General features: G+C 46.1%; 1 protein-coding gene across 3 annotated transcripts in view; it reads left to right on the top strand.

Moving 5' to 3' along the window:
* LOC139532762 (E3 ubiquitin-protein ligase HECW2-like) overlaps positions 1-26,044 on the top strand; it is an 84,288-nt gene that overhangs the window by 12,233 nt on the left and 46,011 nt on the right. For all 3 annotated transcript variants that reach the window (XM_071330774.1, XM_071330772.1, XM_071330773.1), the window contains one exon: positions 17,801-19,343. In XM_071330774.1, coding sequence (XP_071186875.1) covers positions 18,974-19,343 — 370 coding nt within the window. In that variant the 5' untranslated portion in view covers positions 17,801-18,973. The remainder of the gene's footprint in view (positions 1-17,800; positions 19,344-26,044) is intronic.

Here is a 26,044-nt window from a genome sequence, read left to right as displayed (position 1 = left end):
GTAGCAGGTTTACTCTGGCCACCAGGTATCAGGGACTGCTTCATGGTTAGGAGATAGACTCAATGTCTCGTCCTATAGACGCCTTCTTCTATTCAGATAGGATCCACTTTAATGTCCCAGACAGGGGAATTGTCTTAGACACATAGCACTGCAGTACACAAAATTAAGACTGCATATTACACACTGGGTATGCAGTGATACAAATACATAGTCATGTAAATAGCCTCGTATTGTATATAACCATGTTTAATAGTGTAATACTATATTGTATATAACCATGTTTAATAGTGTAATACTATATTGTATATAACCATGTTTAATAGTGTAACACTATATTGTATATAACCATGTTTAATAGTGTAATACTAAATTGTATATAACCATGTTTAATAGTGTAATACTATATTGTATATAACCATGTTTAATAGTGTAATAGTAGTATATTGTATATAACCATGTTTAATAGTGTAATACTATATTGTATATAACCATGTTTAATAGTGTATATAACCATGTTTAATAGTGTAACACTATATTGTATATAACCATGTTTAATAGTGTAATACTATATTGTATATAGCCATGTTTAATAGTGTAACACTATATTGTATATAACCATGTTTAATAGTCTAATACTATATTGTATATAACCATGTTTAATAGTGTAATACTATATTGTATATAACCATGTTTAATAGTGTAATAATATATTGTATATAACCATGTTTAATAGTGTAATACTATATTGTAAATAACCATGTTTAATAGTGTAATAGTATATTGTATATAACCATGTTTAATAGTGTAATACTATATTGTATATAACCATGTTTAATAGTGTAATACTATATTATATATAACCATGTTTAATAGTGTAATACTATATTGTATATAACCATGTTTAATATTGTATATAACCATGTTTAATAGTGTAATACTATATTATATATAACCATGTTTAATAGTGTAATACTATATTGTATATAACCATGTTTAATAGTGTAATACTATATTATATATAACCATGTTTAATAGTGTAATACTATACTGTATATAACCATGTTTAATAGTGTAATACTATATTGTATATAACCATGTTTAATAGTGTAATACTATATTATATATAACCATGTTTAATAGTGTAATACTATATTGTATATAACCATGTTTAATATTGTATATAACCATGTTTAATAGTGTAATACTATATTATATATAACCATGTTTAATAGTGTAATACTATACTGTATATAACCATGTTTAATAGTGTAATACTGTATTTGTTCATCCTTATCTGAGACAAATGGTCCATTTCAAAGATAAAAAACATATTTGAGTGCTTAGAAAATAAATCGGAAAGGGCAGAGAGTTTTATAGAAGGATTTATTATTAGCCTATTTCATTTGAAGAGACAGACAGGACCATCCCCATTCATGTTTCAGACAGACAGGACCATCCCCATTCATGTTTCAGACAGACAGGACCACCCCCATTCATGTTTCAGACAGACAGGACCACCCCCATTCATGTTTCAGACAGACAGGACCATCCCCATTCATGTTTCAGACAGACAGGACCATCCCCATTCATATTTCAGACAGACAGGACCACCCCCATTCATGTTTCAGACAGACAGGACCACCCCCATTCATGTTTCAGACAGACAGGACCATCCCCATTCAGGTTTCAGACAGACAGGACCATCCCCATTCATGTTTCAGACAGACAGGACCCTCCCCATTCATGTTTCAGACAGACAGGACCACCCCCATTCATGTTTCAGACAGACAGGACCCTCCCCATTCATGTTTCAGACAGACAGGACCACACCCATTCATGTTTCAGACAGACAGGACCACACCCATTCATGTTTCAGACAGACAGGACCATCCCCATTCATGTTTCAGACAGACAGGACCATCCCCATTCATGTTTCAGACAAACAGGACCATCCCCATTCATGTTTCAGACAGACAGGACCATCCCCATTCATGTTTCAGACAGACAGGACCATCTCCATTCATGTTTCAGACAGACAGGACCATCCCCATTCATGTTTCAGACAGACAGGACCATCCCCATTCATGTTTCAGACAGACAGGACCACCCCCATTCATGTTTCAGACAGACAGGACCACCCCCATTCATGTTTCAGACAGACAGGACCATCCCCATTCATGACAGGACCATCCCCATTCATGTTTCAGACAGACAGGACCATCCCCATTCATGTTTCAGACAGACAGGACCATCCCCATTCATGTTTCAGACAGACAGGACCACCCCCATTCATGTTTCAGACAAACAGGACCATCCCCATTCATGTTTCAGACAGACAGGACCATCCCCATTCATGTTTCAGACAGACAGGACCATCTCCATTCATGTTTCAGACAGACAGGACCATCCCCATTCATGTTTCAGACAGACAGGACCATCCCCATTCATGTTTCAGACAGACAGGACCACCCCCATTCATGTTTCAGACAGACAGGACCACCCCCATTCATGTTTCAGACAGACAGGACCATCCCCATTCATGACAGGACCATCCCCATTCATGTTTCAGACAGACAGGACCATCCCCATTCATGTTTCAGACAGACAGGACCATCCCCATTCATGTTTCAGACAGACAGGACCACCCCCATTCATGTTTCAGACAGACAGGACCATCCCCATCACTGCCTCTCAACTACGTTTCCCAGAGGTCAGTGTGTTGCCCCTGTTGCCACCCTGCTCTGTCTAAGTGACAGCCAGAGGTCAAAAGTCATCTCACTGGACTGAAGCTGTGACAGATTGAGGAAATGGAGACATTGGCGACGTTAGAGAGGCGGCACCCTCAACGGGTTCGGTTACAACCGGTTGCTTCCGGTTTTCAGGGGAAATGGAAAGAGAGCCTGTGACACGACTTCCTCTTTTGGACGTTAACAAGGAGACACTAGATCTTAACTCCTCCTCCACTTTTACTGGATTGGTTGAACAGTGCAGAGGAAAACCTCTGGTCAGGACTTCTGGTCAGAAAGAAAGGCAGGTCAGGCCTGCTACATTAGGTTCAAGTGGAAGGGGTGTGACTACACTACAGGGACCAGACTGCCATACCAACCTACATCTCTAACACTAAAACTAACCAGACTCAATTATGTAAACTAATTCATTATGGTTAGCTGGTCAGTCATGTCCTGTTAGAAAGAAAGAGGGAGTAGAGGGGAGATGGACAGAGAGAGAGAGAGAGGGAGTAGAGGGGAGAGGGACAGAGAGAGGGAGTAGAGGGGAGAGAGTAGAGGGGAGAGGGAAGAGAGAGGGAGGGGAGATGGACAGAGAGAGAGAGTAGAGGGGAGAGGGGAAGAGAGAGGGAGTAGAGGGGAGATGGACAGAGAGAGGGAGTAGAGGGGAGATGGACAGAGAGAGAGAGGGGAGATGGACAGAGAGAGAGAGAGAGAGAGAGTAGAGGGAGGTGACAGCAGAGTTGTTTTTATCAGGTCTACAGTATATAGTGGAGTTGTTTTTATCAGGTCTACAGTATATAGTGGAGTTGTTTTTATCAGGTCTACAGTATATAGTGGAGTTGTTTTTATCAGGTCTATAGTATATAGTGGAGTTGTTTTTATCAGGTCTACAGTATATAGTGGAGTTGTTTTTATCAGGTCTATAGTATATAGTGGAGTTGTTTTTATCAGGTCTACAGTATATAGTGGAGTTGTTTTTATCAGGTCTACAGTATATAGTGGAGTTGTTTTTTATCAGGTCTACAGTATATAGTGGAGTTGTTTTTATCAGGTCTACAGTATATAGTGGAGTGGTTTTTATCAGGTCTACAGTATATAGTGGAGTTGTTTTTATCAGGTCTATAGTATATACATGGAGTTGTTTTTATCAGGTCTACAGTATATAGTGGAGTTGTTTTTATCAGGTCTATAGTATATAGTGGAGTTGTTTTTATCAGGTCTATAGTATATAGTAGAGTTGTTTTTATCAGGTCTACAGTATATAGTGGAGTTGTTTTTATCAGGTCTACAGTATATAGTGGAGTTGTTTTTATCAGGTCTACAGTATATACATGGAGTTGTTTTTATCAGGTCTACAGTATATAGTGGAGTTGTTTTTATCAGGTCTATAGTATATAGTGGAGTTGTTTTTATCAGGTCTACAGTATATAGTGGAGTTGTTTTTATCAGGTCTACAGTATATAGTGGAGTTGTTTTTATCAGGTCTACAGTATATAGTGGAGTTGTTTTTATCAGGTCTACAGTATATAGTGGAGATGTTTTTATCAGGTCTACAGTATATAGTGGAGTTGTTTTTATCAGGTCTACAGTATATAGTGGAGTTGTTTTTATCAGGTCTACAGTATATAGTGGAGTTGTTTTTATCAGGTCTATAGTATATAGTGGAGTTGTTTTTATCAGGTCTACAGTATATAGTGGAGTTGTTTTTATCAGGTCTACAGTATATAGTGGAGTTGTTTTTATCAGGTCTACAGTATATAGTGGAGTTGTTTTTATCAGGTCTACAGTATATACATGGAGTTGTTTTTATCAGGTCTACAGTATATAGTGGAGTTGTTTTTATCAGGTCTATAGTATATAGTGGAGTTGTTTTTATCAGGTCTACAGTATATAGTGGAGTTGTTTTTATCAGGTCTATAGTATATAGTAGAGTTGTTTTTATCAGGTCTACAGTATATAGTGGAGTTGTTTTTATCAGGTCTACAGTATATAGTGGAGTTGTTTTTATCAGGTCTATAGTATATAGTGGAGTTGTTTTTATCAGGTCTATAGTAAATACTGAATGAACTTCCTTTGTTTGATGAAGATAGAAATATAATTCTATAAAAATTACGTGAGAGAGAGAGAGAGAGGGGAAGAGGTGAGTGAGGGATATTGAGAGGTGAGTGAGTTGAGGGAGAGGGGGGTAAGGGGATTGTGAGGTGAGGGAGATGGGAGTGAGGAGGATTGAGAGGTGAGTGAGTTGAGGGAGAGGGGAGTAAGGGGATTGTGAGGTGAGGGAGAGAGGGAGGGAGATGGGAGTGAGGAGGATTGAGAGGTGAGTGAGGTGAGGGAGAGTGTGCTGTAACCATGGAGATCAACATAGATAGAGGGAGGGGCAGAGAGAGAGCGAGGATGAAGGGGGAGAGGAGTGATGATCAGATTGAAGCTGTGTGGTAATACAGGGATTAGGGGAAGCATTCAGTGAACACTACATCCACCCATTCTCCCTCTAATCCTCAACCTCAAATCAACAGCATTCACCTTCTGCATATTTCTCTCTGTGTGTATGTGTGTGTGTGTGTGTGTGTGTGTGTGTGTGTGTGTGTGTGTGTGTGTGTGTGTGTGTGTGTGTGTGTGTGTGTGTTTTTTTTGCCACGTGGGCATGAGTGCCTCTGTCCTCTGCCAGTGATACATTCAGAACTGCCCCAGAGCTATTTTTAAAGCAATCTCTATTTGTGTGTGTGGAGGGGGGGGGGGGACGACAACATTCCTTTCCTCTCCATTAAAGAGCAGAGTCTGTATACAGCAGTGTAACACCAGACATGTCTAAACCATGATTTAACCCCTCTGCAGCCTGTTCTACTGTACTACGGTGTTCCTCTGGGCTTCCCCACAGAGGTGGTTCGCCCCAAATGGCATCCTATCCTATTTCCTATACAGTGCAATACTTTTGAATGAGAGCCATACGTGGGCCCTGGTGGAAGTAGTGTACTACAAAGGGACTAGGGTGCCATGGGAAGCACCCTGGGTGTAATCTAGATTCCTTGTGAATGAACCTGGTGGTCAGAGGAAGCAGATGGATGATTTAAGAGATGTGACCAGTTACAGGGGATTTCTCCTGTTAATATGCTGCTAGCCCAGGTACACAGCTGTCACTCAAATCCACCAGAGTAGTTGGAGCTGTGGAAATAATACATGATGTCTATTATCCTGCTGCTTTATGTGAAAGCCCTGAAAGAGGACAGACTGATACCAAACGTGTGAGGCTACGTGATAATTATAATGATTTGTTTTATGTGAAAGCCCTGAAAGAGGACAGACTGATACCAAACGTGTGAGGCTACGTGATAATTATAATGATTTGTTTTATGTGAAAGCCCTGAAAGAGGACAGACTGATACCAAACGTGTGAGGCTACGTGATAATTATAATGATTTGTTTTATGTGAAAGCCCTGTCTTTAGGAGAACGTTTGAGAGACAGAGCGGACAGACAGATTCCTGACATACTAACGTGTTCCAGAACAATAACATCAGTCTCCGAAGCCTCCATCAAAGCCTCTATTAGCAGGCTTCTCCTCATAGAGCAGAACGCAGTGCAGAGACCAGGTTATGACATCTGGCTACGTGAGACGTTCTCCAATATTACTGTTTTGGAGTTTCAATGAAAAGCTAGAAAAGAGAACCGTGACCCCATCTGAACCTAACGTTCTTTTCTCTCATTTTCCAACCAACCCTCCTCCCGTTATTCTGCCTCTACTGTCAAACAGCCTGACGTACTGACATTACCCAGCATCAACTCCAGATTTTATACAGAGACAGAATAACTGTTATATAAGGCCTCATCCTCACTGTCTCTTCTTCTAGTTCCTTCTATAAGGCCTCATCCTCACTGTCTCTTCTTCTAGTTCCTTCTATAAGGCCTTCATCCTCACTGTCTCTTCTTCTAGTTCCTTCTATAAGGCCTCATCCTCACTGTCTCTTCTTCTAGTTCCTTCTATAAGGCCTCATCCTCACTGTCTCTTCTTCTAGTTCCTTCTATAAGGCCTCATCCTCACTGTCTCTTCTTCTAGTTCCTTCTGGTCTCCAGGCAGGAAGGATACTGACTCTCTGTTTGATAACTGAACTGAGTTGGTAGTCAGACTGTCTGTTGTGTTAGTGATCTGTGTTGGTAGTCAGACTGTCTGTTGTGTTAGTGATCTGTGTTGGTAGTCAGACTGTCTGTTGTGTTAGTGATCTGTGTTGGTAGTCAGACTGTCTGTTGTGTTAGTGATCTGTGTTGGTAGTCAGACTGTCTGTTGTGTTAGTGATCTGTGTTGGTAGTCAGACTGTCTGTTGTGTTAGTGATCTGTGTTGGTAGTCAGACTGTCTGTTGTGTTAGTGATCTGAGTTGGTAGTCAGACTGTCTGTTGTGTTAGTGATCTGTGTTGGTAGTCAGACTGTCTGTTGTGTTAGTGATCTGTGTTGGTAGTCAGACTGTCTGTTGTGTTAGTGATCTGTGTTGATAGTCAGACTGTCTGTTGTGTTAGTGATCTGTGTTGGTAGTCAGACTGTCTGTTGTGTTAGTGATCTGTGTTGGTAGTCAGATTGTCTGTTGTGTTAGTGATCTGTGTTGGTAGTCAGACTGTCTGTTGTGTTAGTGATCTGTGTTGGTAGTTAGACTGTCTGTTGTGTTAGTGATCTGTGTTGGTAGTCAGACTGTCTGTTGTGTTAGTGATCTGTGTTGGTAGTCAGATTGTCTGTTGTGTTAGTGATCTGTGTTGGTAGTCAGACTGTCTGTTTTGTTAGTGATCTGTGTTGGTAGTCAGACTCTCTGTTTTGTTAGTGATCTGTGTTGGTAGTCAGACTGTCTGTTGTGTTAGTGATCTGTGTTGGTAGTCAGATTGTCTGTTGTGTTAGTGATCTGTGTTGGTAGTCAGACTGTCTGTTTTGTTAGTGATCTGAGTTGGTAGTCAGTGTACCCCAGCTAGCTACTATGTCAAATCATTTAGCCTAACATTTTTACATGTCCCCCACACACACACTTAACATTGTGTTAAAGTAAGCGTTTATATACTGTATGCCTCCCACACTTGGCATTGTTATACACACACATACACACTTACCAATATGTTGCACGAGATACATTCTTTACTCAAGCATGTTTTCTTTGTAATACATGCAGCTATAGACACTGTCTCTCTCTCTCTCTCTCCCTCTCTGTCTCTCTCTCTCTCTCTCTCTGTCTCTCTCTCTCTCTGTCTCTCTCTCTCTCCTCAGTGTGTGAAGAACATGACAGAACCCTCTGTTCCCCTGTCCATCCTATCAACTACTTACATAAGCAACACTCTAGTGTACCACCTGCCCTGCTCTCCCTTCAGTCCTGCCTCTCCCGTTCCCTCCAGCTGTATGTGTGTCTACTCCTGTTTATAGCAGGCCTGTGAACGCAGACGGGAAGGGAATGGACAGAGTGTGGGAGGAGGGGAGGGAGTGAAACACGCTCCATATGGGAATGAGAGAGAGGGTGACAGAGAAAGGGATTGATTGGTTGTTGTGTTTTTAGATTGTTGTGTTTCTGCCTGCACTCTTGTTCGTTTTATGACTCTGGGTGTCTGGGTTTGTGTGTGCTTGTGTGTGCGTTCATGCGTGCCTATGTGTCTGGTTTGGCGTAATGAGTTTTGCCATGGCAACAGAAGACCTTGTTTTGGAGAGAGGGAGTGAGAGATGATATTGATGAAAATAGATAGAGACAGAGAGAGAGAGTTAGACAGAGAGAGAGACAGAGAGAGAGACAGAGAGAGAGACAGAGAGAGAGAGAGACAGAGAGAGAGAGACAGAGAGAGAGATAGTTAGACAGAGAGAGAGTTAGACAGAGAGAAAGTTAGACAGAGAGAAAGACAGAGAGAGAGACAGAGAGAGAGATAGTTAGACAGAGAGAGAGTTAGACAGAGAGAAAGTTAGACAGAGAGAAAGAGAGAGAGAGAGACTGAGGGACAGAGAGACAGACAGAGACAGAGGCAGAGAGACACAGACAGAGAGAGAGACAGAGAGAGACAGAGAGAGAGTTAGACGGCGAGAGAGATAGCGAGAGGGGAAGTGAGGACGAGATTGTAAGACTGCTAAGAGAAACCACAGTCTAGAGGGAGAGAGATCAATATGTTCCTCAGTAGCCTGCTAGTACTAATGTAACCACAGTCTAGAGGGAGAGAGATCAATATGTTCCTCAGTAGCCTGCTAGTACTAATGTAACCACAGTCTAGAGGGAGAGAGATCAATATGTTCCTCAGTAGCCTGCTAGTACTAATGTAACCACAGTCTAGAGGGAGAGAGATCAATATGTTCCTCAGTAGCCTGCTAGTACTAATGTAACCACAGTCTAGAGGGAGAGAGATCAATATGTTCCTCAGTAGCCTGCTACTACTAATGTAACCACAGTCTAGAGGTAGAGAGATCAATATGTTCCTCAGTAGCCTGCTAGAGCTAATGTAACCACAGTCTAGAGGGAGAGAGATCAATATGTTCCTCAGTAGCCTGCTAGTAGTAATGTAACCACAGTCTAGAGGGAGAGAGATCAATATGTTCCTCAGTAGCCTGCTAATACTAATGTAACCACAGTCTAGAGGGAGAGAGATCAATATGTTCCTCAGTAGCCTGTTAGAGCTAATGTAACCACAGTCTAGAGGGAGAGAGATCAATATGTTCCTCAGTAGCCTGCTAGTACTAATGTAACCACAGTCTAGAGGGAGAGAGATCAATATGTTCCTCAGTAGCCTGCTAGTAGCTAATGTAACCACAGTCTAGAGGGAGAGAGATCAATATGTTCCTCAGTAGCCTGCTAGTAGCTAATGTAACCACAGTCTAGAGGGAGAGAGATCAATATGTTCCTCAGTAGCCTGCTAGAGCTAATGTAACCACAGTCTAGAGGGAGAGAGATCAATATGTTCCTCAGTAGCCTGCTAGTACTAATGTAACCACAGTCTAGAGGGAGAGAGATCAATATGTTCCTCAGTAGCCTGCTAGTACTAATGTAACCACAGTCTAGAGGGAGAGAGATCAATATGTTCCTCAGTAGCCTGCTAGTACTAATGTAACCACAGTCTAGAGGGAGAGAGATCAATATGTTCCTCAGTAGCCTGCTAGAGCTAATGTAACCACAGTCTAGAGGGAGAGAGATCAATATGTTCCTCAGTAGCCTGCTAGTACTAATGTAACCACAGTCTAGAGGGAGAGAGATCAATATGTTCCTCAGTAGCCTGCTAGTACTAATGTAACCACAGTCTAGAGGGAGAGAGATCAATATGTTCCTCAGTAGCCTGCTAGTACTAATGTAACCACAGTCTAGAGGGAGAGAGATCAATATGTTCCTCAGTAGCCTGCTAGTACTAATGTAACCACAGTCTAGAGGGAGAGAGATCAATATGTTCCTCAGTAGCCTGCTACTACTAATGTAACCACAGTCTAGAGGGAGAGAGATCAATATGTTCCTCAGTAGCCTGCTAGTACTAATGTAACCACAGTCTAGAGGGAGAGAGATCAATATGTTCCTCAGTAGCCTGCTAGTAGCTAATGTAACCACAGTCTAGAGGGAGAGAGATCAATATGTTCCTCAGTAGCCTGCTAGAACTAATGTAACCACAGTCTAGAGGGAGAGAGATCAATATGTTCCTCAGTAGCCTGCTAGTACTAATGTAACCACAGTCTAGAGGGAGAGAGATCAATATGTTCCTCAGTAGCCTGTTAGAGCTAATGTAACCACAGTCTAGAGGGAGAGAGATCAATATGTTCCTCAGTAGCCTGCTAGAGCTAATGTAACCACAGTCTAGAGGGAGAGAGATCAATATGTTCCTCAGTAGCCTGCTAGTACTAATGTAACCACAGTCTAGAGGGAGAGAGATCAATATGTTCCTCAGTAGCCTGCTAGTACTAATGTAACCACAGTCTAGAGGGAGAGAGATCAATATGTTCCTCAGTAGCCTGCTAGTACTAATGTAACCACAGTCTAGAGGGAGAGAGATCAATATGTTCCTCAGTAGCCTGCTAGTACTAATGTAACCACAGTCTAGAGGGAGAGAGATCAATATGTTCCTCAGTAGCCTGCTAGTACTAATGTAACCACAGTCTAGAGGGAGAGAGATCAATATGTTCCTCAGTAGCCTGCTAGAGCTAATGTAACCACAGTCTAGAGGGAGAGAGATCAATATGTTCCTCAGTAGCCTGCTACTACTAATGTAACCACAGTCTAGAGGGAGAGAGATCAATATGTTCCTCAGTAGCCTGCTAGTACTAATGTAACCACAGTCTAGAGGAAGAGAGATCAATATGTTCCTCAGTAGCCTGCTAGTACTAATGTAACCACAGTCTAGAGGGAGAGAGATCAATATGTTCCTCAGTAGCCTGCTAGTACTAATGTAACCACAGTCTAGAGGAAGAGAGATCAATATGTTCCTCAGTAGCCTGCTACTACTATTGTAACCACAGTCTAGAGGGAGAGAGATCAATATGTTCCTCAGTAGCCTGCTAGTACTAATGTAACCACAGTCTAGAGGGAGAGAGATCAATATGTTCCTCAGTAGCCTGCTAGAGCTAATGTAACCACAGTCTAGAGGGAGAGAGATCAATATGTTCCTCAGTAGCCTGCTAGTACTAATGTAACCACAGTCTAGAGGGAGAGAGATCAATATGTTCCTCAGTAGCCTGCTAGTACTAATGTAACCACAGTCTAGAGGGAGAGAGATCAATATGTTCCTCAGTAGCCTGCTAGTACTAATGTAACCACAGTCTAGAGGGAGAGAGATCAATATGTTCCTCAGTAGCCTGCTAGTACTAATGTAACCACAGTCTAGAGGGAGAGAGATCAATATGTTCCTCAGTAGCCTGCTAGTACTAATGTAACCACAGTCTAGAGGGAGAGAGATCAATATGTTCCTCAGTAGCCTGCTAGTACTAATGTAACCACAGTCTAGAGGGAGAGAGATCAATATGTTCCTCAGTAGCCTGCTAGTACTAATGTAACCACAGTCTAGAGGGAGAGAGATCAATATGTTCCTCAGTAGCCTGCTAGTAGCTAATGTAACCACAGTCTAGAGGGAGAGAGATCAATATGTTCCTCAGTAGCCTGCTAGAGCTAATGTAACCACAGTCTAGAGGGAGAGAGATCAATATGTTCCTCAGTAGCCTGCTAGTACTAATGTAACCACAGTCTAGAGGGAGAGAGATCAATATGTTCCTCAGTAGCCTGCTAGTACTAATGTAACCACAGTCTAGAGGGAGAGAGATCAATATGTTCCTCAGTAGCCTGCTAGTACTAATGTAACCACAGTCTAGAGGGAGAGAGATCAATATGTTCCTCAGTAGCCTGCTAGAACTAATGTAACCACAGTCTAGAGGGAGAGAGATCAATATGTTCCTCAGTAGCCTGCTACTACTAATGTAACCACAGTCTAGAGGGAGAGAGATCAATATGTTCCTCAGTAGCCTGCTAGTACTAATGTAACCACAGTCTAGAGGAAGAGAGATCAATATGTTCCTCAGTAGCCTGCTAGTACTAATGTAACCACAGTCTAGAGGTAGAGAGATCAATATGTTCCTCAGTAGCCTGCTAGTACTAATGTAACCACAGTCTAGAGGGAGAGAGATCAATATGTTCCTCAGTAGCCTGCTAGAGCTAATTTAACCACAGTCTAGAGGGAGAGAGATCAATATGTTCCTCAGTAGCCTGCTAGAGCTATTGTAACCACAGTCTAGAGGGAGAGAGATCAATATGTTCCTCAGTAGCCTGTTAGAGCTAATGTAACCACAGTCTAGAGGGAGAGAGATCAATATGTTCCTCAGTAGCCTGCTAGAGCTAATGTAACCACAGTCTAGAGGGAGAGAGATCAATATGTTCCTCAGTAGCCTGCTAGTACTAATGTAACCACAGTCTAGAGGGAGAGAGATCAATATGTTCCTCAGTAGCCTGCTAGTACTAATGTAACCACAGTCTAGAGGGAGAGAGATCAATATGTTCCTCAGTAGCCTGCTAGTACTAATGTAACCACAGTCTAGAGGGAGAGAGATCAATATGTTCCTCAGTAGCCTGCTAGAACTAATGTAACCACAGTCTAGAGGGAGAGAGATCAATATGTTCCTCAGTAGCCTGCTAGCTACTAATGTAACCACAGTCTAGAGGGAGAGAGATCAATATGTTCCTCAGTAGCCTGCTAGTACTAATGTAACCACAGTCTAGAGGGAGAGAGATCAATATGTTCCTCAGTAGCCTGCTAGAGCTAATGTAACCACAGTCTAGAGGGAGAGAGATCAATATGTTCCTCAGTAGCCTGCTAGTACTAATGTAACCACAGTCTAGAGGGAGAGAGATCAATATGTTCCTCAGTAGCCTGCTAGTGCTAATGTAACCACAGTCTAGAGGGAGAGAGATCAATATGTTCCTCAGTAGCCTGCTAGAGCTAATGTAACCACAGTCTAGAGGGAGAGAGATCAATATGTTCCTCAGTAGCCTGCTAGTACTAATGTAACCACAGTCTAGAGGGAGAGAGATCAATATGTTCCTCAGTAGCCTGCTAGAGCTAATGTAACCACAGTCTAGAGGGAGAGAGATCAATATGTTCCTCAGTAGCCTGCTAGTACTAATGTAACCACAGTCTAGAGGGAGAGAGATCAATATGTTCCTCAGTAGCCTGCTAGTGCTAATGTAACCACAGTCTAGAGGGAGAGAGATCAATATGTTCCTCAGTAGCCTGCTAGAGCTAATGTAACCACAGTCTAGAGGGAGAGAGATCAATATGTTCCTCAGTAGCCTGCTAGTACTAATGTAACCACAGTCTAGAGGGAGAGAGATCAATATGTTCCTCAGTAGCCTGCTAGTACTAATGTAACCACAGTCTAGAGGGAGAGAGATCAATATGTTCCTCAGTAGCCTGCTAGAGCTAATGTAACCACAGTCTAGAGGGAGAGAGATCAATATGTTCCTCAGTAGCCTGCTAGTACTAATGTAACCACAGTCTAGAGGGAGAGAGATCAATATGTTCCTCAGTAGCCTGCTAGTACTAATGTAACCACAGTCTAGAGGGAGAGAGATCAATATGTTCCTCAGTAGCCTGCTAGTACTAATGTAACCACAGTCTAGAGGGAGAGAGATCAATATGTTCCTCAGTAGCCTGCTAGTACTAATGTAACCACAGTCTAGAGGGAGAGAGATCAATATGTTCCTCAGTAGCCTGCTAGTACTAATGTAACCACAGTCTAGAGGGAGAGAGATCAATATGTTCCTCAGTAGCCTGCTAGTAGCTAATGTAACCACAGTCTAGAGGGAGAGAGATCAATATGTTCCTCAGTAGCCTGCTAGTAGCTAATGTAACCACAGTCTAGAGGGAGAGAGATCAATATGTTCCTCAGTAGCCTGCTACTACTAATGTAACCACAGTCTAGAGGGAGAGAGATCAATATGTTCCTCAGTAGCCTGCTACTACTAATGTAACCACAGTCTAGAGGGAGAGAGATCAATATGTTCCTCAGTAGCCTGCTAGAGCTAATGTAACCACAGTCTAGAGGGAGAGAGATCAATATGTTCCTCAGTAGCCTGCTAGTACTAATGTAACCACAGTCTAGAGGGAGAGAGATCAATATGTTCCTCAGTAGCCTGCTAGTAGCTAATGTAACCACAGTCTAGAGGGAGAGAGATCAATATGTTCCTCAGTAGCCTGCTAGTAGCTAATGTAACCACAGTCTAGAGGGAGAGAGATCAATATGTTCCTCAGTAGCCTGCTAGTACTAATGTAACCACAGTCTAGAGGGGAGAGATCAATATGTTCCTCAGTAGCCTGCTAGTACTAATGTAACCACAGTCTAGAGGGAGAGAGATCAATATGTTCCTCAGTAGCCTGCTAGTACTAATGTAACCACAGTCTAGAGGGAGAGAGATCAATATGTTCCTCAGTAGCCTGCTAGTACTAATGTAACCACAGTCTAGAGGGAGAGAGATCAATATGTTCCTCAGTAGCCTGCTAGTAGCTAATGTAACCACAGTCTAGAGGGAGAGAGATCAATATGTTCCTCAGTAGCCTGCTAGTACTAATGTAACCACAGTCTAGAGGGAGAGAGATCAATATGTTCCTCAGTAGCCTGCTAGTACTAATGTAACCACAGTCTAGAGGGAGAGAGATCAATATGTTCCTCAGTAGCCTGCTAGTACTAATGTAACCACAGTCTAGAGGGAGAGAGATCAATATGTTCCTCAGTAGCCTGCTAGAGCTAATGTAACCACAGTCTAGAGGGAGAGAGATCAATATGTTCCTCAGTAGCCTGCTAGTACTAATGTAACCACAGTCTAGAGGGAGAGAGATCAATATGTTCCTCAGTAGCCTGCTAGAACTAATGTAACCACAGTCTAGAGGGAGAGAGATCAATATGTTCCTCAGTAGCCTGCTAGAGCTAATGTAACCACAGTCTAGAGGGAGAGAGATCAATATGTTCCTCAGTAGCCTGCTAGAGCTAATGTAACCACAGTCTAGAGGGAGAGAGATCAATATGTTCCTCAGTAGCCTGCTAGTACTAATGTAACCACAGTCTAGAGGGAGAGAGATCAATATGTTCCTCAGTAGCCTGCTAGTACTAATGTAACCACAGTCTAGAGGGAGAGAGATCAATATGTTCCTCAGTAGCCTGCTAGTACTAATGTAACCACAGTCTAGAGGGAGAGAGATCAATATGTTCCTCAGTAGCCTGCTAGTACTAATGTAACCACAGTCTAGAGGGAGAGAGATCAATATGTTCCTCAGTAGCCTGCTAGTACTAATGTAACCACAGTCTAGAGGGAGAGAGATCAATATGTTCCTCAGTAGCCTGCTAGAACTAATGTAACCACAGTCTAGAGGGAGAGAGATCAATATGTTCCTCAGTAGCCTGCTAGTACTAATGTAACCACAGTCTAGAGGGAGAGAGATCAATATGTTCCTCAGTAGCCTGCTAGAGCTAATGTAACCACAGTCTAGAGGGAGAGAGATCAATATGTTCCTCAGTAGCCTGCTAGTACTAATGTAACCACAGTCTAGAGGGAGAGAGATCAATATGTTCCTCAGTAGCCTGCTAGTGCTAATGTAACCACAGTCTAGAGGGAGAGAGATCAATATGTTCCTCAGTAGCCTGCTAGAGCTAATGTAACCACAGTCTAGAGGGAGAGAGATCAATATGTTCCTCAGTAGCCTGCTAGTACTAATGTAACCACAGTCTAGAGGGAGAGAGATCAATATGTTCCTCAGTAGCCTGCTAGAGCTAATGTAACCACAGTCTAGAGGGAGAGAGATCAATATGTTCCTCAGTAGCCTGCTAGTACTAATGTAACCACAGTCTAGAGGGAGAGAGATCAATATGTTCCTCAGTAGCCTGCTAGTGCTAATGTAACCACAGTCTAGAGGGAGAGAGATCAATATGTTCCTCAGTAGCCTGCTAGAGCTAATGTAACCACAGTCTAGAGGGAGAGAGATCAATATGTTCCTCAGTAGCCTGCTAGTACTAATGTAACCACAGTCTAGAGGGAGAGAGATCAATATGTTCCTCAGTAGCCTGCTAGTGCTAATGTAACCACAGTCTAGAGGGAGAGAGATCAATATGTTCCTCAGTAGCCTGCTAGAGCTAATGTAACCACAGTCTAGAGGGAGAGAGATCAATATGTTCCTCAGTAGCCTGCTAGTACTAATGTAACCACAGTCTAGAGGGAGAGAGATCAATATGTTCCTCAGTAGCCTGCTAGAGCTAATGTAACCACAGTCTAGAGGGAGAGAGATCAATATGTTCCTCAGTAGCCTGCTAGAGCTAATGTAACCACAGTCTAGAGGGAGAGAGATCAATATGTTCCTCAGTAGCCTGCTAGTACTAATGTAACCACAGTCTAGAGGGAGAGAGATCAATATGTTCCTCAGTAGCCTGCTAGAGCTAATGTAACCACAGTCTAGAGGGAGAGAGATCAATATGTTCCTCAGTAGCCTGCTAGTACTAATGTAACCACAGTCTAGAGGGAGAGAGATCAATATGTTCCTCAGTAGCCTGCTAGAGCTAATGTAACCACAGTCTAGAGGGAGAGAGATCAATATGTTCCCCAGTAGCCTGCTAGAGCTAATGTAACCACAGTCTAGAGGGAGAGAGATCAATATGTTCCTCAGTAGCCTGCTAGTACTAATGTAACCACAGTCTAGAGGGAGAGAGATCAATATGTTCCCCAGTAGCCTGCTAGAGCTAATGTAACCACAGTCTAGAGGGAGAGAGATCAATATGTTCCTCAGTAGCCTGCTAAAGCTAATGCGCCTCAGTATAAGCTGCTTTATGGTTAACATGTTTAAAAGGGAGTTAGGATTGAAAAATTCCGGGAACTTTGAAGAAGTTCCCTGGTTTTCCCAAAATCCCAGTTGGATGTTTCCCAGAATCAAGAGGGTACAAGCAGGAAATCCGGAATCGTCCAACCAGGACACTATTAATGAGGGAGACTAATGAAGGATTCACAGGATGGGGATGATGGGACATGGCCTTTCTCCTCACGTTATTAACTACAGTGTTATTATGGACTGGACACACCTCTCTCTCTCTCTCTCTCTCTCTCTCTCTCTCTCTCTCTCTCTCTCTCTCTCTCTCTCTCTCTCTCTCTCTCGCTCGCTCGCTCGCTCGCTCGCTCTCTCGCTCTCTCGCTCTCTCGCTCTCTCTCTCTCTCTCTCTCTCTCTCGCTCGCTCGCTCGCTCGCTCGCTCGCTCTCTCTCTCTCTCTCTCTCTCTCTCTCTCTCTCTCTCTCTCTCTCTCTCTCTCTCTCTCTCTCTCTCTCTCTCTCTCTCTCTCTCTCTCTCTCTCTCTCTCTCTCTCTCTCTCTCTCTCTCTCTCTCTCTCTCTCTCTCTCTCTCTCTCTCTCTCTCTCTCTCTCTCTCGTTGATTAGGAAGCTGGGGATAGATTGTTCTGTTCTAAATCAAGTGTTAGTGCCGCCGTTGCAATGATGGTGATCAAGTCTGATAAACAATGCTTCTGTTGTTCCTGTCATTCTCCTGTCATTGGTTGATCCTGGGCGTTATGCTATATCTCTGACGTCCCCTCCCTCTTTCTCCCCCTCCCTCTCTCTCTCTCCTTCTCTCACAGGTGTCCAACCTCCCTTCATCACCTCCACCACCACCTCAGGCCTGCAGTCTCCCTCTCTCCCCCCTCTCACCCCTTTCTGTCCCACCTGGAAGAAGACAAGACATTGGTCTGGAGAGTTGGCCCACCTCTACCACCTACCCCAGACCACCCTAGTTCCAACCAGACTACAATCCTACATCCTTCCACTCCACAGCTCCCCAAACAGACAAGGGGGAGAGAGGAGCTTCACCCCCCCCCCCCCCCATCCCCTCCCTCCCTCTCTCTCCCCCCTCCCAACATGCAGCCTCGGGGCCTGTATGTAAGGGCCATGGTACATCCCATCCCTCCCTCTCTCTCCCCCCTCCCAACATCCTAGAGAGCCATCCCTAGATTGAAATCTTGAACCACTCCAGTTGTGATCCACTGAGTAATGAAGTGAAGCTAAATGTTCTGATGTGACTGGATCACAGGCCTCAAATTCCACAATCACTCAATCAAACTTTTTATATAAAAGCCTTTTTACAACAACATTTCTCACTCAGTGCTTTACAGTAGTCACCTTAGTAAACTGATGTTTGACTTCCAAAGAGCAGGCATCGGCAGAGTGGCAAGGGACAACCTCCTTACAAGTGGAGATGTGCTAGCTAACCTCTGACCTGTGTCTGGGCTTGGCTGCTTGTTGGATCCAGACTGTAGTATTCAATCTACAGGCTTCTGCTGACCGTAGCTAGCGCGTCAGCTTCTAGAATGTTCTATTAGGTTCTAGCGTGTTCTAATAGGTTCTAGTATGTTCTGTTAGGTGCTAGTATGTTCTCTTAGGTTCTAGTATGTTCTGTTAGGTTCTAGTATGTTCTATTAGATTATAGTATGTTCTGTTAGGTTCTAGTATGTTCTATTAGGTTCTAGTGTGTTCTATTAGATTCTAGTAGGCTCTACCAGGCTGTCTGGCCCTGTGCTGTAGCCTCCTGGCCTGTGGCCATCCTCTCTGGCTCCAGCCTTGGGCGAGGCCCACCGTTCTCCCCCCTCCCCTGATCAACCTCCACCATTCGCCCCTCCCTCACCACGGCCGTCCTCCCCCCCCGCCCCCACCCTTCCTCCCCCTCCCATCACCACCACTCCCTCCATCATCACCATCACCCCTCTCACCCCCCATCTCACCCCCAGTCCCCTCCTCCCTCCTCCCCTGTGGTCACCATGACAACCACTCCCACTGCTCGTGAGCATCTCCTGGTGGTGAGGAGGCGCAACCCCCACATGCGCTACACTCTCAGCCCTGAAAACCTGCGCTCCCTCTCAGCCCAGGGCGGTGATGGCATTGGCCCTAGGGGTCACGGCGGGGAAAGGTCAGCTGGTGAACGGTCAGGGGTCGGAGGTCATGGAGAGGGTCATGGCGGCGGGCTACAAAGGGCCAATAGCGACACGGACCTGGTGACCTCGGAGAGCAGGTCATCGCTGACTGCGTCGACATACGAGTTCACGATGGGGCGGGGCCAAAACCTGGTCATCAACTGGGACATCAAGGAGGAAGTGGACGCCACGGACTGGATCGGACTCTACCACATCGGTGAGACACGGGGGGAGGACTAGGTCTTCAGGGGAAGAAGGGGTCAAGGTTTCCTTTATTGTCCCAGAAAGTTGGACATTAGTTTAGCTACCTTCACATTTCAAAAACACACAAATCAATCATAGAACAAGATCCTCAATGGAGACCAAGGACACATGTTTAGAACAGAGCAGGAGAGGGTGTACAGTAGAGGGCTTCAGTACTGGAGGAATCACATGGCCATGTGGAAATGACTTCTAGCAGCTGAGATGTCTACTGTCAAGGTTAAGGGAATGAAGCTAAATACTGATGGACTGGGAGCTGAGGGAGAGAGAGAGGGATGAAGAGAGGAGGAGCGAGGGAGGATGAGAGGGGAGAGAGGGGGGAGGGAGGGATGTAGGATGAGATGGAGGGAGGGAGGTAGAATGAGATGGAGGGAGGGAGGATGAGAGGGAGGAAGAGAGGGTAGAGGGAAGGAGGTAGGTAGGATGAGAGGGAGGAAGAGAGGGGGGAGGGAGGATGAGAGGGAGGGAAGGAGGTAGGGAGGATGAGAGGGAGGAAGAGAGGGGGAGGGAGGTAGGATGAGAGGCAGGAAGAGAGGAGTGGGAGGTAGGATGAGAGGGGGAGGGAGGGAGGTAGGATGAGAGGGTGCGGATGGAGGGGAGGGAGGAAGGGGGGGTAGGATGAGAGGGTGAGGATGGGGGAGGGAGGGAGGAAGAGAGGGGGTAGGAAGGGAGGTAGGATAAGAAGGGGAGGATGGGGGGAGGGAGTGAGTTGGGTGAGGATGGGGGAGGGAGGATGGGGAAGGGAGGGAGGTAGGATGAGAGGGTGAGGATGGGGGAGGGAGGGGAGAGGGGGAAGGTAGGATGAGAAGGGGAGGATGGGGGAGGGAGGGAGTTGGGTGAGAGGGAGGGGATGGGGGAGGGAGGTGAGAGGGGGGAGGGAGGGAGGTAGGATGAGAGGGTGAGGATGGGGGAGGGAGTGAGTTGGGTGAGGAGGGTGAGGATGGAGGGAGGGAGGTAGGATGAGAGGGTGAGGATGGGGGAGGGAGGGAGGGTGATAGTGTGAGGATGGGGGAGGGAGGGAGGGAGAGAGGGTGAGAGGGGGGAGGGAGGTAGGATGATACGGGCAGGATGGGGGAGGGAGGTAGGATGAGAGGGTGAGGATGGGGAGGTAGGGAGGGTGAGAGGGTGAGGATGGGGGAGGGAGGGAGGGAGGGTGATGATGGGGGAGGGAGGGAGGGTGAGGATGGGGGAGGGAGGGAGGATGAGAGGGTGAGGATGGGGAGGTCGGGTGAGGATGGGGGATGGAGGTCGGATGAGAGGGTGAGGATGGAGGGGAGGGAGGGAGGAAGAGGGGGGTAGGAGGAGAGGGTAATGATGGGGGGAGGGAGGGAGGTAGGATGAAAGGGTGAGGATAGGAGGAGGGAGGGAGGAAGAGAGGGGGAGGGAGGGTGAGAGGGTGAGGATGGGGGGAGGGAGGGAGGATGAGAGGGTGGGGATGGGGGAGGGAGGTAGGATGAGAGGGTGAGGATGGGGGAGGGAGGGAGGGTGAGGATGGGGGAGGGATGGAGGGTGAGAGGGTGAGGATGGGGAAGGGAGGGAGGGTGAGAGGGTGAGAGGGTGAGGATGAGGGAGGGAGGGTGAGAGGGTGAGGTTGGGGGAGGGAGGGAGGGTGAGAGGGTGAGGTTGGGGGAGGGAGGAGAAAGCATCACCTGAGATTATAAGAGAATTGTATCATGCTGTTATTTATTTCACCTTTATTTAACCAGGTAGGCTAGTTGAGAACAAGTTCTCATTTACAACTGCGACCTGGCCAAGATAAAGCATAGCAATTCGACACATACAACAACACAGAGTTACACATGGAATAAACAAACATACAGTAGAACAAAATAAAATAAAAAGTCTATATACAGTGAGTGCAAATAAGGTAAGATAAGGGAGTTAAGGCAATAAACCCTCACCCCTCGCCTCACCTCCTCCCCTCTTCCCCTCCTCTTCTTCCCCTCCTCTCCCGTCGCCTCTCCCGTCGCCTCACCTCCTTCCCTCGCCTCACCACCTCTTCTCTTCCCCTCCTCTTCTTCCCCTCCTCTCCCGTCGCCTCACCTCCTTCCCTCGCCTCACCTCCTCTTCCCCTCCTCTTCTTCCCCTCCTCCTCTTCCCTCCCCTCGCCTCACCTCACCTCCTCTCCTCTTCCCCTCCTCTTCTTCCCCTCCTCTCCCGTCGCCTCACCTCCTTCCCTCGCCTCACCTCCTCTCCTCTTCCCCTCCTCTTCTTCCCCTCCTCTCCCGTCGCCTCACCTCCTTCCCTCGCCTCACCTCCTCTCCTCTTCCCCTCCTCTTCTTCCCCTCCTCTCCCATCGCCCCACCTCCTTCCTTCGCCTCACCTCCTCTCCTCTTCCCCTCCTCTTCTTCCCCTCCTCTCCCGTCGCCTCACCTCCTTCCCTCGCCTCACCTCCTCTCCTCTTCCCCTCCTCCTCTTCCCTCCTCTCCCATCGCCTCACCTCCTTCCCTCGCCTCACCTCTCCTCTTCCCCTCCTCTCTCGTCTCCTCCTCTTCCCATCCTTTCTTTCTCATATCGCTGTCTCTTTCCTTTTCTCACCCTGACGATCAAGTTTAATTACTTATCCCTGGTGCTGTGTGTGTGTGTGTGTGTGTGTGTGTGTGTGTGTGTGTGTGTGTGTGTGTGTGTGTGTGTGTGTGTGTGTGTGTGTGTGTGTGTGTGTGTGTGTGTGTGTGTGTGTGTGTGTGTGTGTGTGTGTGTGTGTGTGTTTTGTGGCACTACGTGATGAGCAGTGAGAAAAGTGCATGTGATGAATACACTGGACCACAGCCAGGCAGGCTGAGATAATCACAGTGTCAGTGTGTGTGTGTATGTCCTCTCCTGGTGCTGTGTGTGTGTGTGTCCTCTCCTGGCAAATGTTGTGTTTGTGTGCATAATGTGTGTGTGTGTATTAGCCTCAGTTCATTCAGAAAGTATTCAGACCCCTTGAGTTTTTCAAATCAAATTGTATTTGTCACATGCGCCGAATACAACAGTTCGTAGACCTTACAGTGAAATGCTTACTTACAATGCCTTAACCAACAATGCAGTTTTAAGAAAAATAAGTGTTAAGTAAACAATATAAAATAAAAGTAACAAATAATTAAATAGCAGTAGTAAAATAACAGTAGCAAGGCTACATACAAGGGGTACAGAGTAAATGTGCGGGGACACAGGTTAGTTGAGGTAATATGTACATGTAGGTAGAGTTAAAGTCACTATGCATAGATTATAAACAGAGAGTAGCAGCAGTGTAAAAGGGGGGGGGAGGAGGAGGGGAAGAGGAGGGAAGGGGGGGGGGAGGAGGAGGGGAAGAGGAGGGAAGGGCAGGAGAGGAGAGGAGGGGAGGGGAAGAGGAGGGAAGGACAGGAGAGGAGAGGAGGGGAGGGGAAGAGGAGGGATGGACAGGAGAGGAGAGAAGGAGGAGGAGAGGAGGGGAAGAGGAGGGACGGACAGGAGAGGAGAGGAGAGGAGGGAAGGACAGGAGAGGAGAGGAGGGGAAGAGGAGGGACGGACAGGAGAGGAGAGGAGGGAAGGACAGGAGAGGAGAGGAGGGGAGGGGAAGAGGAGGGATGGACAGGAGAGGAGAGAAGGAGGAGGAGAGGAGAGGAGGGGAAGAGGAGGGAAGGACAGGAGAGGAGAGGAGGGGAAGAGGAGGGACGGACAGGAGAGGAGAGGAGGGAAGGACAGGAGAGGAGAGGAGGGGAAGAGGAGGGACGGACAGGAGAGGAGAGGAGAGGAGGGGAAGAGGAGGAGGACGGACAGGAGAGGAGAGGAGGGGAAGAGGAGGGACGGACGAGGAGAGGAGAGGAGAGGAGAGGAGAGGAGAGGAGAGGAGAGGAGAGGGGAGGGGAAGAGGAGGGATGGACAGGAGAGGAGAGAAGGAGGAGGAGAGGAGGGGAAGAGGAGGGACGGACAGGAGAGGAGAGGAGAGGAGGGAAGGACAGGAGAGGAGAGGAGGGGAAGAGGAGGGACGGACAGGAGAGGAGAGGAGGGAAGGACAGGAGAGGAGAGGAGGGGAGGGGAAGAGGAGGGATGGACAGGAGAGGAGAGAAGGAGGAGGAGAGGAGAGGAGGGGAAGAGGAGGGAAGGACAGGAGAGGAGAGGAGGGGAAGAGGAGGGACGGACAGGAGAGGAGAGGAGGGAAGGACAGGAGAGGAGAGGAGGGGAAGAGGAGGGGGACGGAGACAGGAGAGGAGAGGAGGGGAAGAGGAGGCAGGGAGAGGAGAGGAGGGGAAGAGGAGGGACGGACAGGAGAGGAGAGGAGGGAAGGACAGGAGAGGAGAGGAGGGGAAGAGGAGGGACGGACAGGAGAGGAGAGGAGGGGAAGAGGAGGGACGGACAGGAGAGGAGAGGAGGGAAGGAGAGGAGGGAAGGACAGGAGAGGAGAGGAGGGGAAGAGGAGGGACGGACAGGAGAGGAGAGGAGGGGAAGAGGAGGGACGGACAGGAGAGGAGAGGAGGGGAAGAGGAGGGACGGACAGGAGAGGAGAGGAGGGAAGGAGAGGAGAGGAGAGGAGAGGAGGGAAGGACAGGAGAGGAGAGGAGGGACGGACAGGAGAGGAGAAGAGGGGATTGATGCAATTATTGTGGGTAGCCATTTGATTAGCTGTTCAGGAGTCTTATGGCTTGGGTGTAGAAGCTGTTAAGAAGCCTTTTGGACTTCGCTCGGGTAGCAGAGAGAACAGTCTATGGCTAGGGTGGCTGGAGTCTTTGACAATTTTTAGGGCCTTCCTCTAACACCACCTGATATAGAGGTCCCGGATGGCAGGAAGCTTGGCCCCAGTTTGTGGGATAATGGTGTTGGTGTTGATGTGAGCCATGACCAGCCTTGTTTTCCACATTTTGTTACGTTACAGCCTTATTCTAAAATTGATTAAATCGTTTTTTCCCCCCCTCATCAATCTACACACAATACCCCATAATAACAAAGCAAAAACAGGTTTTAAGAAATGTTTGCAAATGTATAAAATAAAATAAATGTCACATTTACATAACTATTCAGACTGTTTACTCAGTACTTTGTTGAAGCACCTTGGGCAGTGATTACAGCCTTGAGTCTTCTTGGGTATGACGCTACAAGCTTGGCACACCTGTATTTGGTAAGTTGGACAATAGTGACAAATAGTGGTGTAATAAGCTGGACAGTAGTGAGTAGTGGTCTTATGTACATCCTGGACAGTAGTGAATAGTAGTCTTCTGTACATCCTGGACAGTAGTGAATAGTGGTCTTATGTACATCCTGGACAGTAGTGAATAGTGGACTTTTGTACATCCTGGACATTAGTGAATAGTAGTCTTCTCCATATCCTGGACAGTAGTGAGTAGTAGTCTTATGTACATCCTGGACAGTAGTGAATAGTGGTCTTATGTACATCCTGGACAGTAGTGAATAGTGGTCTTATGTACATCCTGGACAGTAGTGAGTAGTGGACTTCTGTACATCCTGGACAGTAGTGAATAGTAGTCTTATGTACATCCTGGACAGTAGTGAATAGTGGTCTTATGTACATCCTGGACAGTAGTGAGTAGTGGTCTTCTGTACATCCTGGACAGTAGTGAATAGTGGACTTCTGTACATCCTGGACAGTAGTGAATAGTGGACCTCTGTACATCCTGGACAGTAGTGAGTAGTAGTCTTCTGTACATCCTGGACAGTAGTGAGTAGTAGTCTTCTGTACATCCTGGACAGTAGTGAATAGTGGACTTCTGTACATCCTGGACAGTAGTGAGTAGTGGACTTCTGTACATCCTGGACAGTAGTGAATAATAGTCTTCTCCACATCCTGGACAGTAGTGAGTAGTGGACTTCTGTACATCCTGGACAGTAGTGAATAGTGGACTTCTGTACATCCTGGACAGTAGTGAATAGTAGTCTTCTCCACATCCTGGACAGTAGTGAGTAGTGGACTTCTGTACATCCTGGACAGTAGTGAATAGTAGTCTTCTCCACATCCTGGACAGTAGTGAGTAGTGGACTTCTGTACATCCTGGACAGTAGTGAATAGTGGACTTCTGTACATCCTGGACAGTAGTGAATAGTGGACTTCTGTACATCCTGGACAGTAGTGAATAGTAGTCTTCTCCACATCCTGGACAGTAGTGAGTAGTGGACTTCTGTACATCCTGGACAGTAGTGAATAGTAGTCTTCTCCACATCCTGGACAGTAGTGAGTAGTGGACTTCTGTACATCCTGGACAGTAGAGAGTAGTGGACTTCTGTACATCCTGGACAGTAGTGAATAGTGGACTTCTGTACATCCTGGACAGTAGTGAGTAGTGGACTTCTGTACATCCTGGACAGTAGTGAATAGTGGACTTCTGTACATCCTGGACAGTAGTGAATAGTAGTCTTCTCCACATCCTGGACAGTAGTGAGTAGTGGACTTCTGTACATCCTGGACAGTAGTGAATAGTAGTCTTCTCCACATCCTGGACAGTAGTGAGTAGTGGACTTCTGTACATCCTGGACAGTAGTGAATAGTAGTCTTCTCCACATCCTGGACAGTAGTGAGTAGTGGACTTCTGTACATCCTGGACAGTAGTGAGTAGTGGACTTCTGTACATCCTGGACAGTAGTGAGTAGTGGACTTCTGTACATCCTGGACAGTAGTGAATAGTAGTCTTCTCCACATCCTGGACAGTAGTGAATAGTAGTCTTCTCCACATCCTGGACAGT

This window comes from Salvelinus alpinus, chromosome 10 (genome assembly GCF_045679555.1).
Source record: "Salvelinus alpinus chromosome 10, SLU_Salpinus.1, whole genome shotgun sequence".
Taxonomy (NCBI): Eukaryota; Metazoa; Chordata; class Actinopteri; order Salmoniformes; family Salmonidae; genus Salvelinus; species Salvelinus alpinus.
This window is presented reverse-complemented; position numbering and strand designations above follow the sequence as displayed.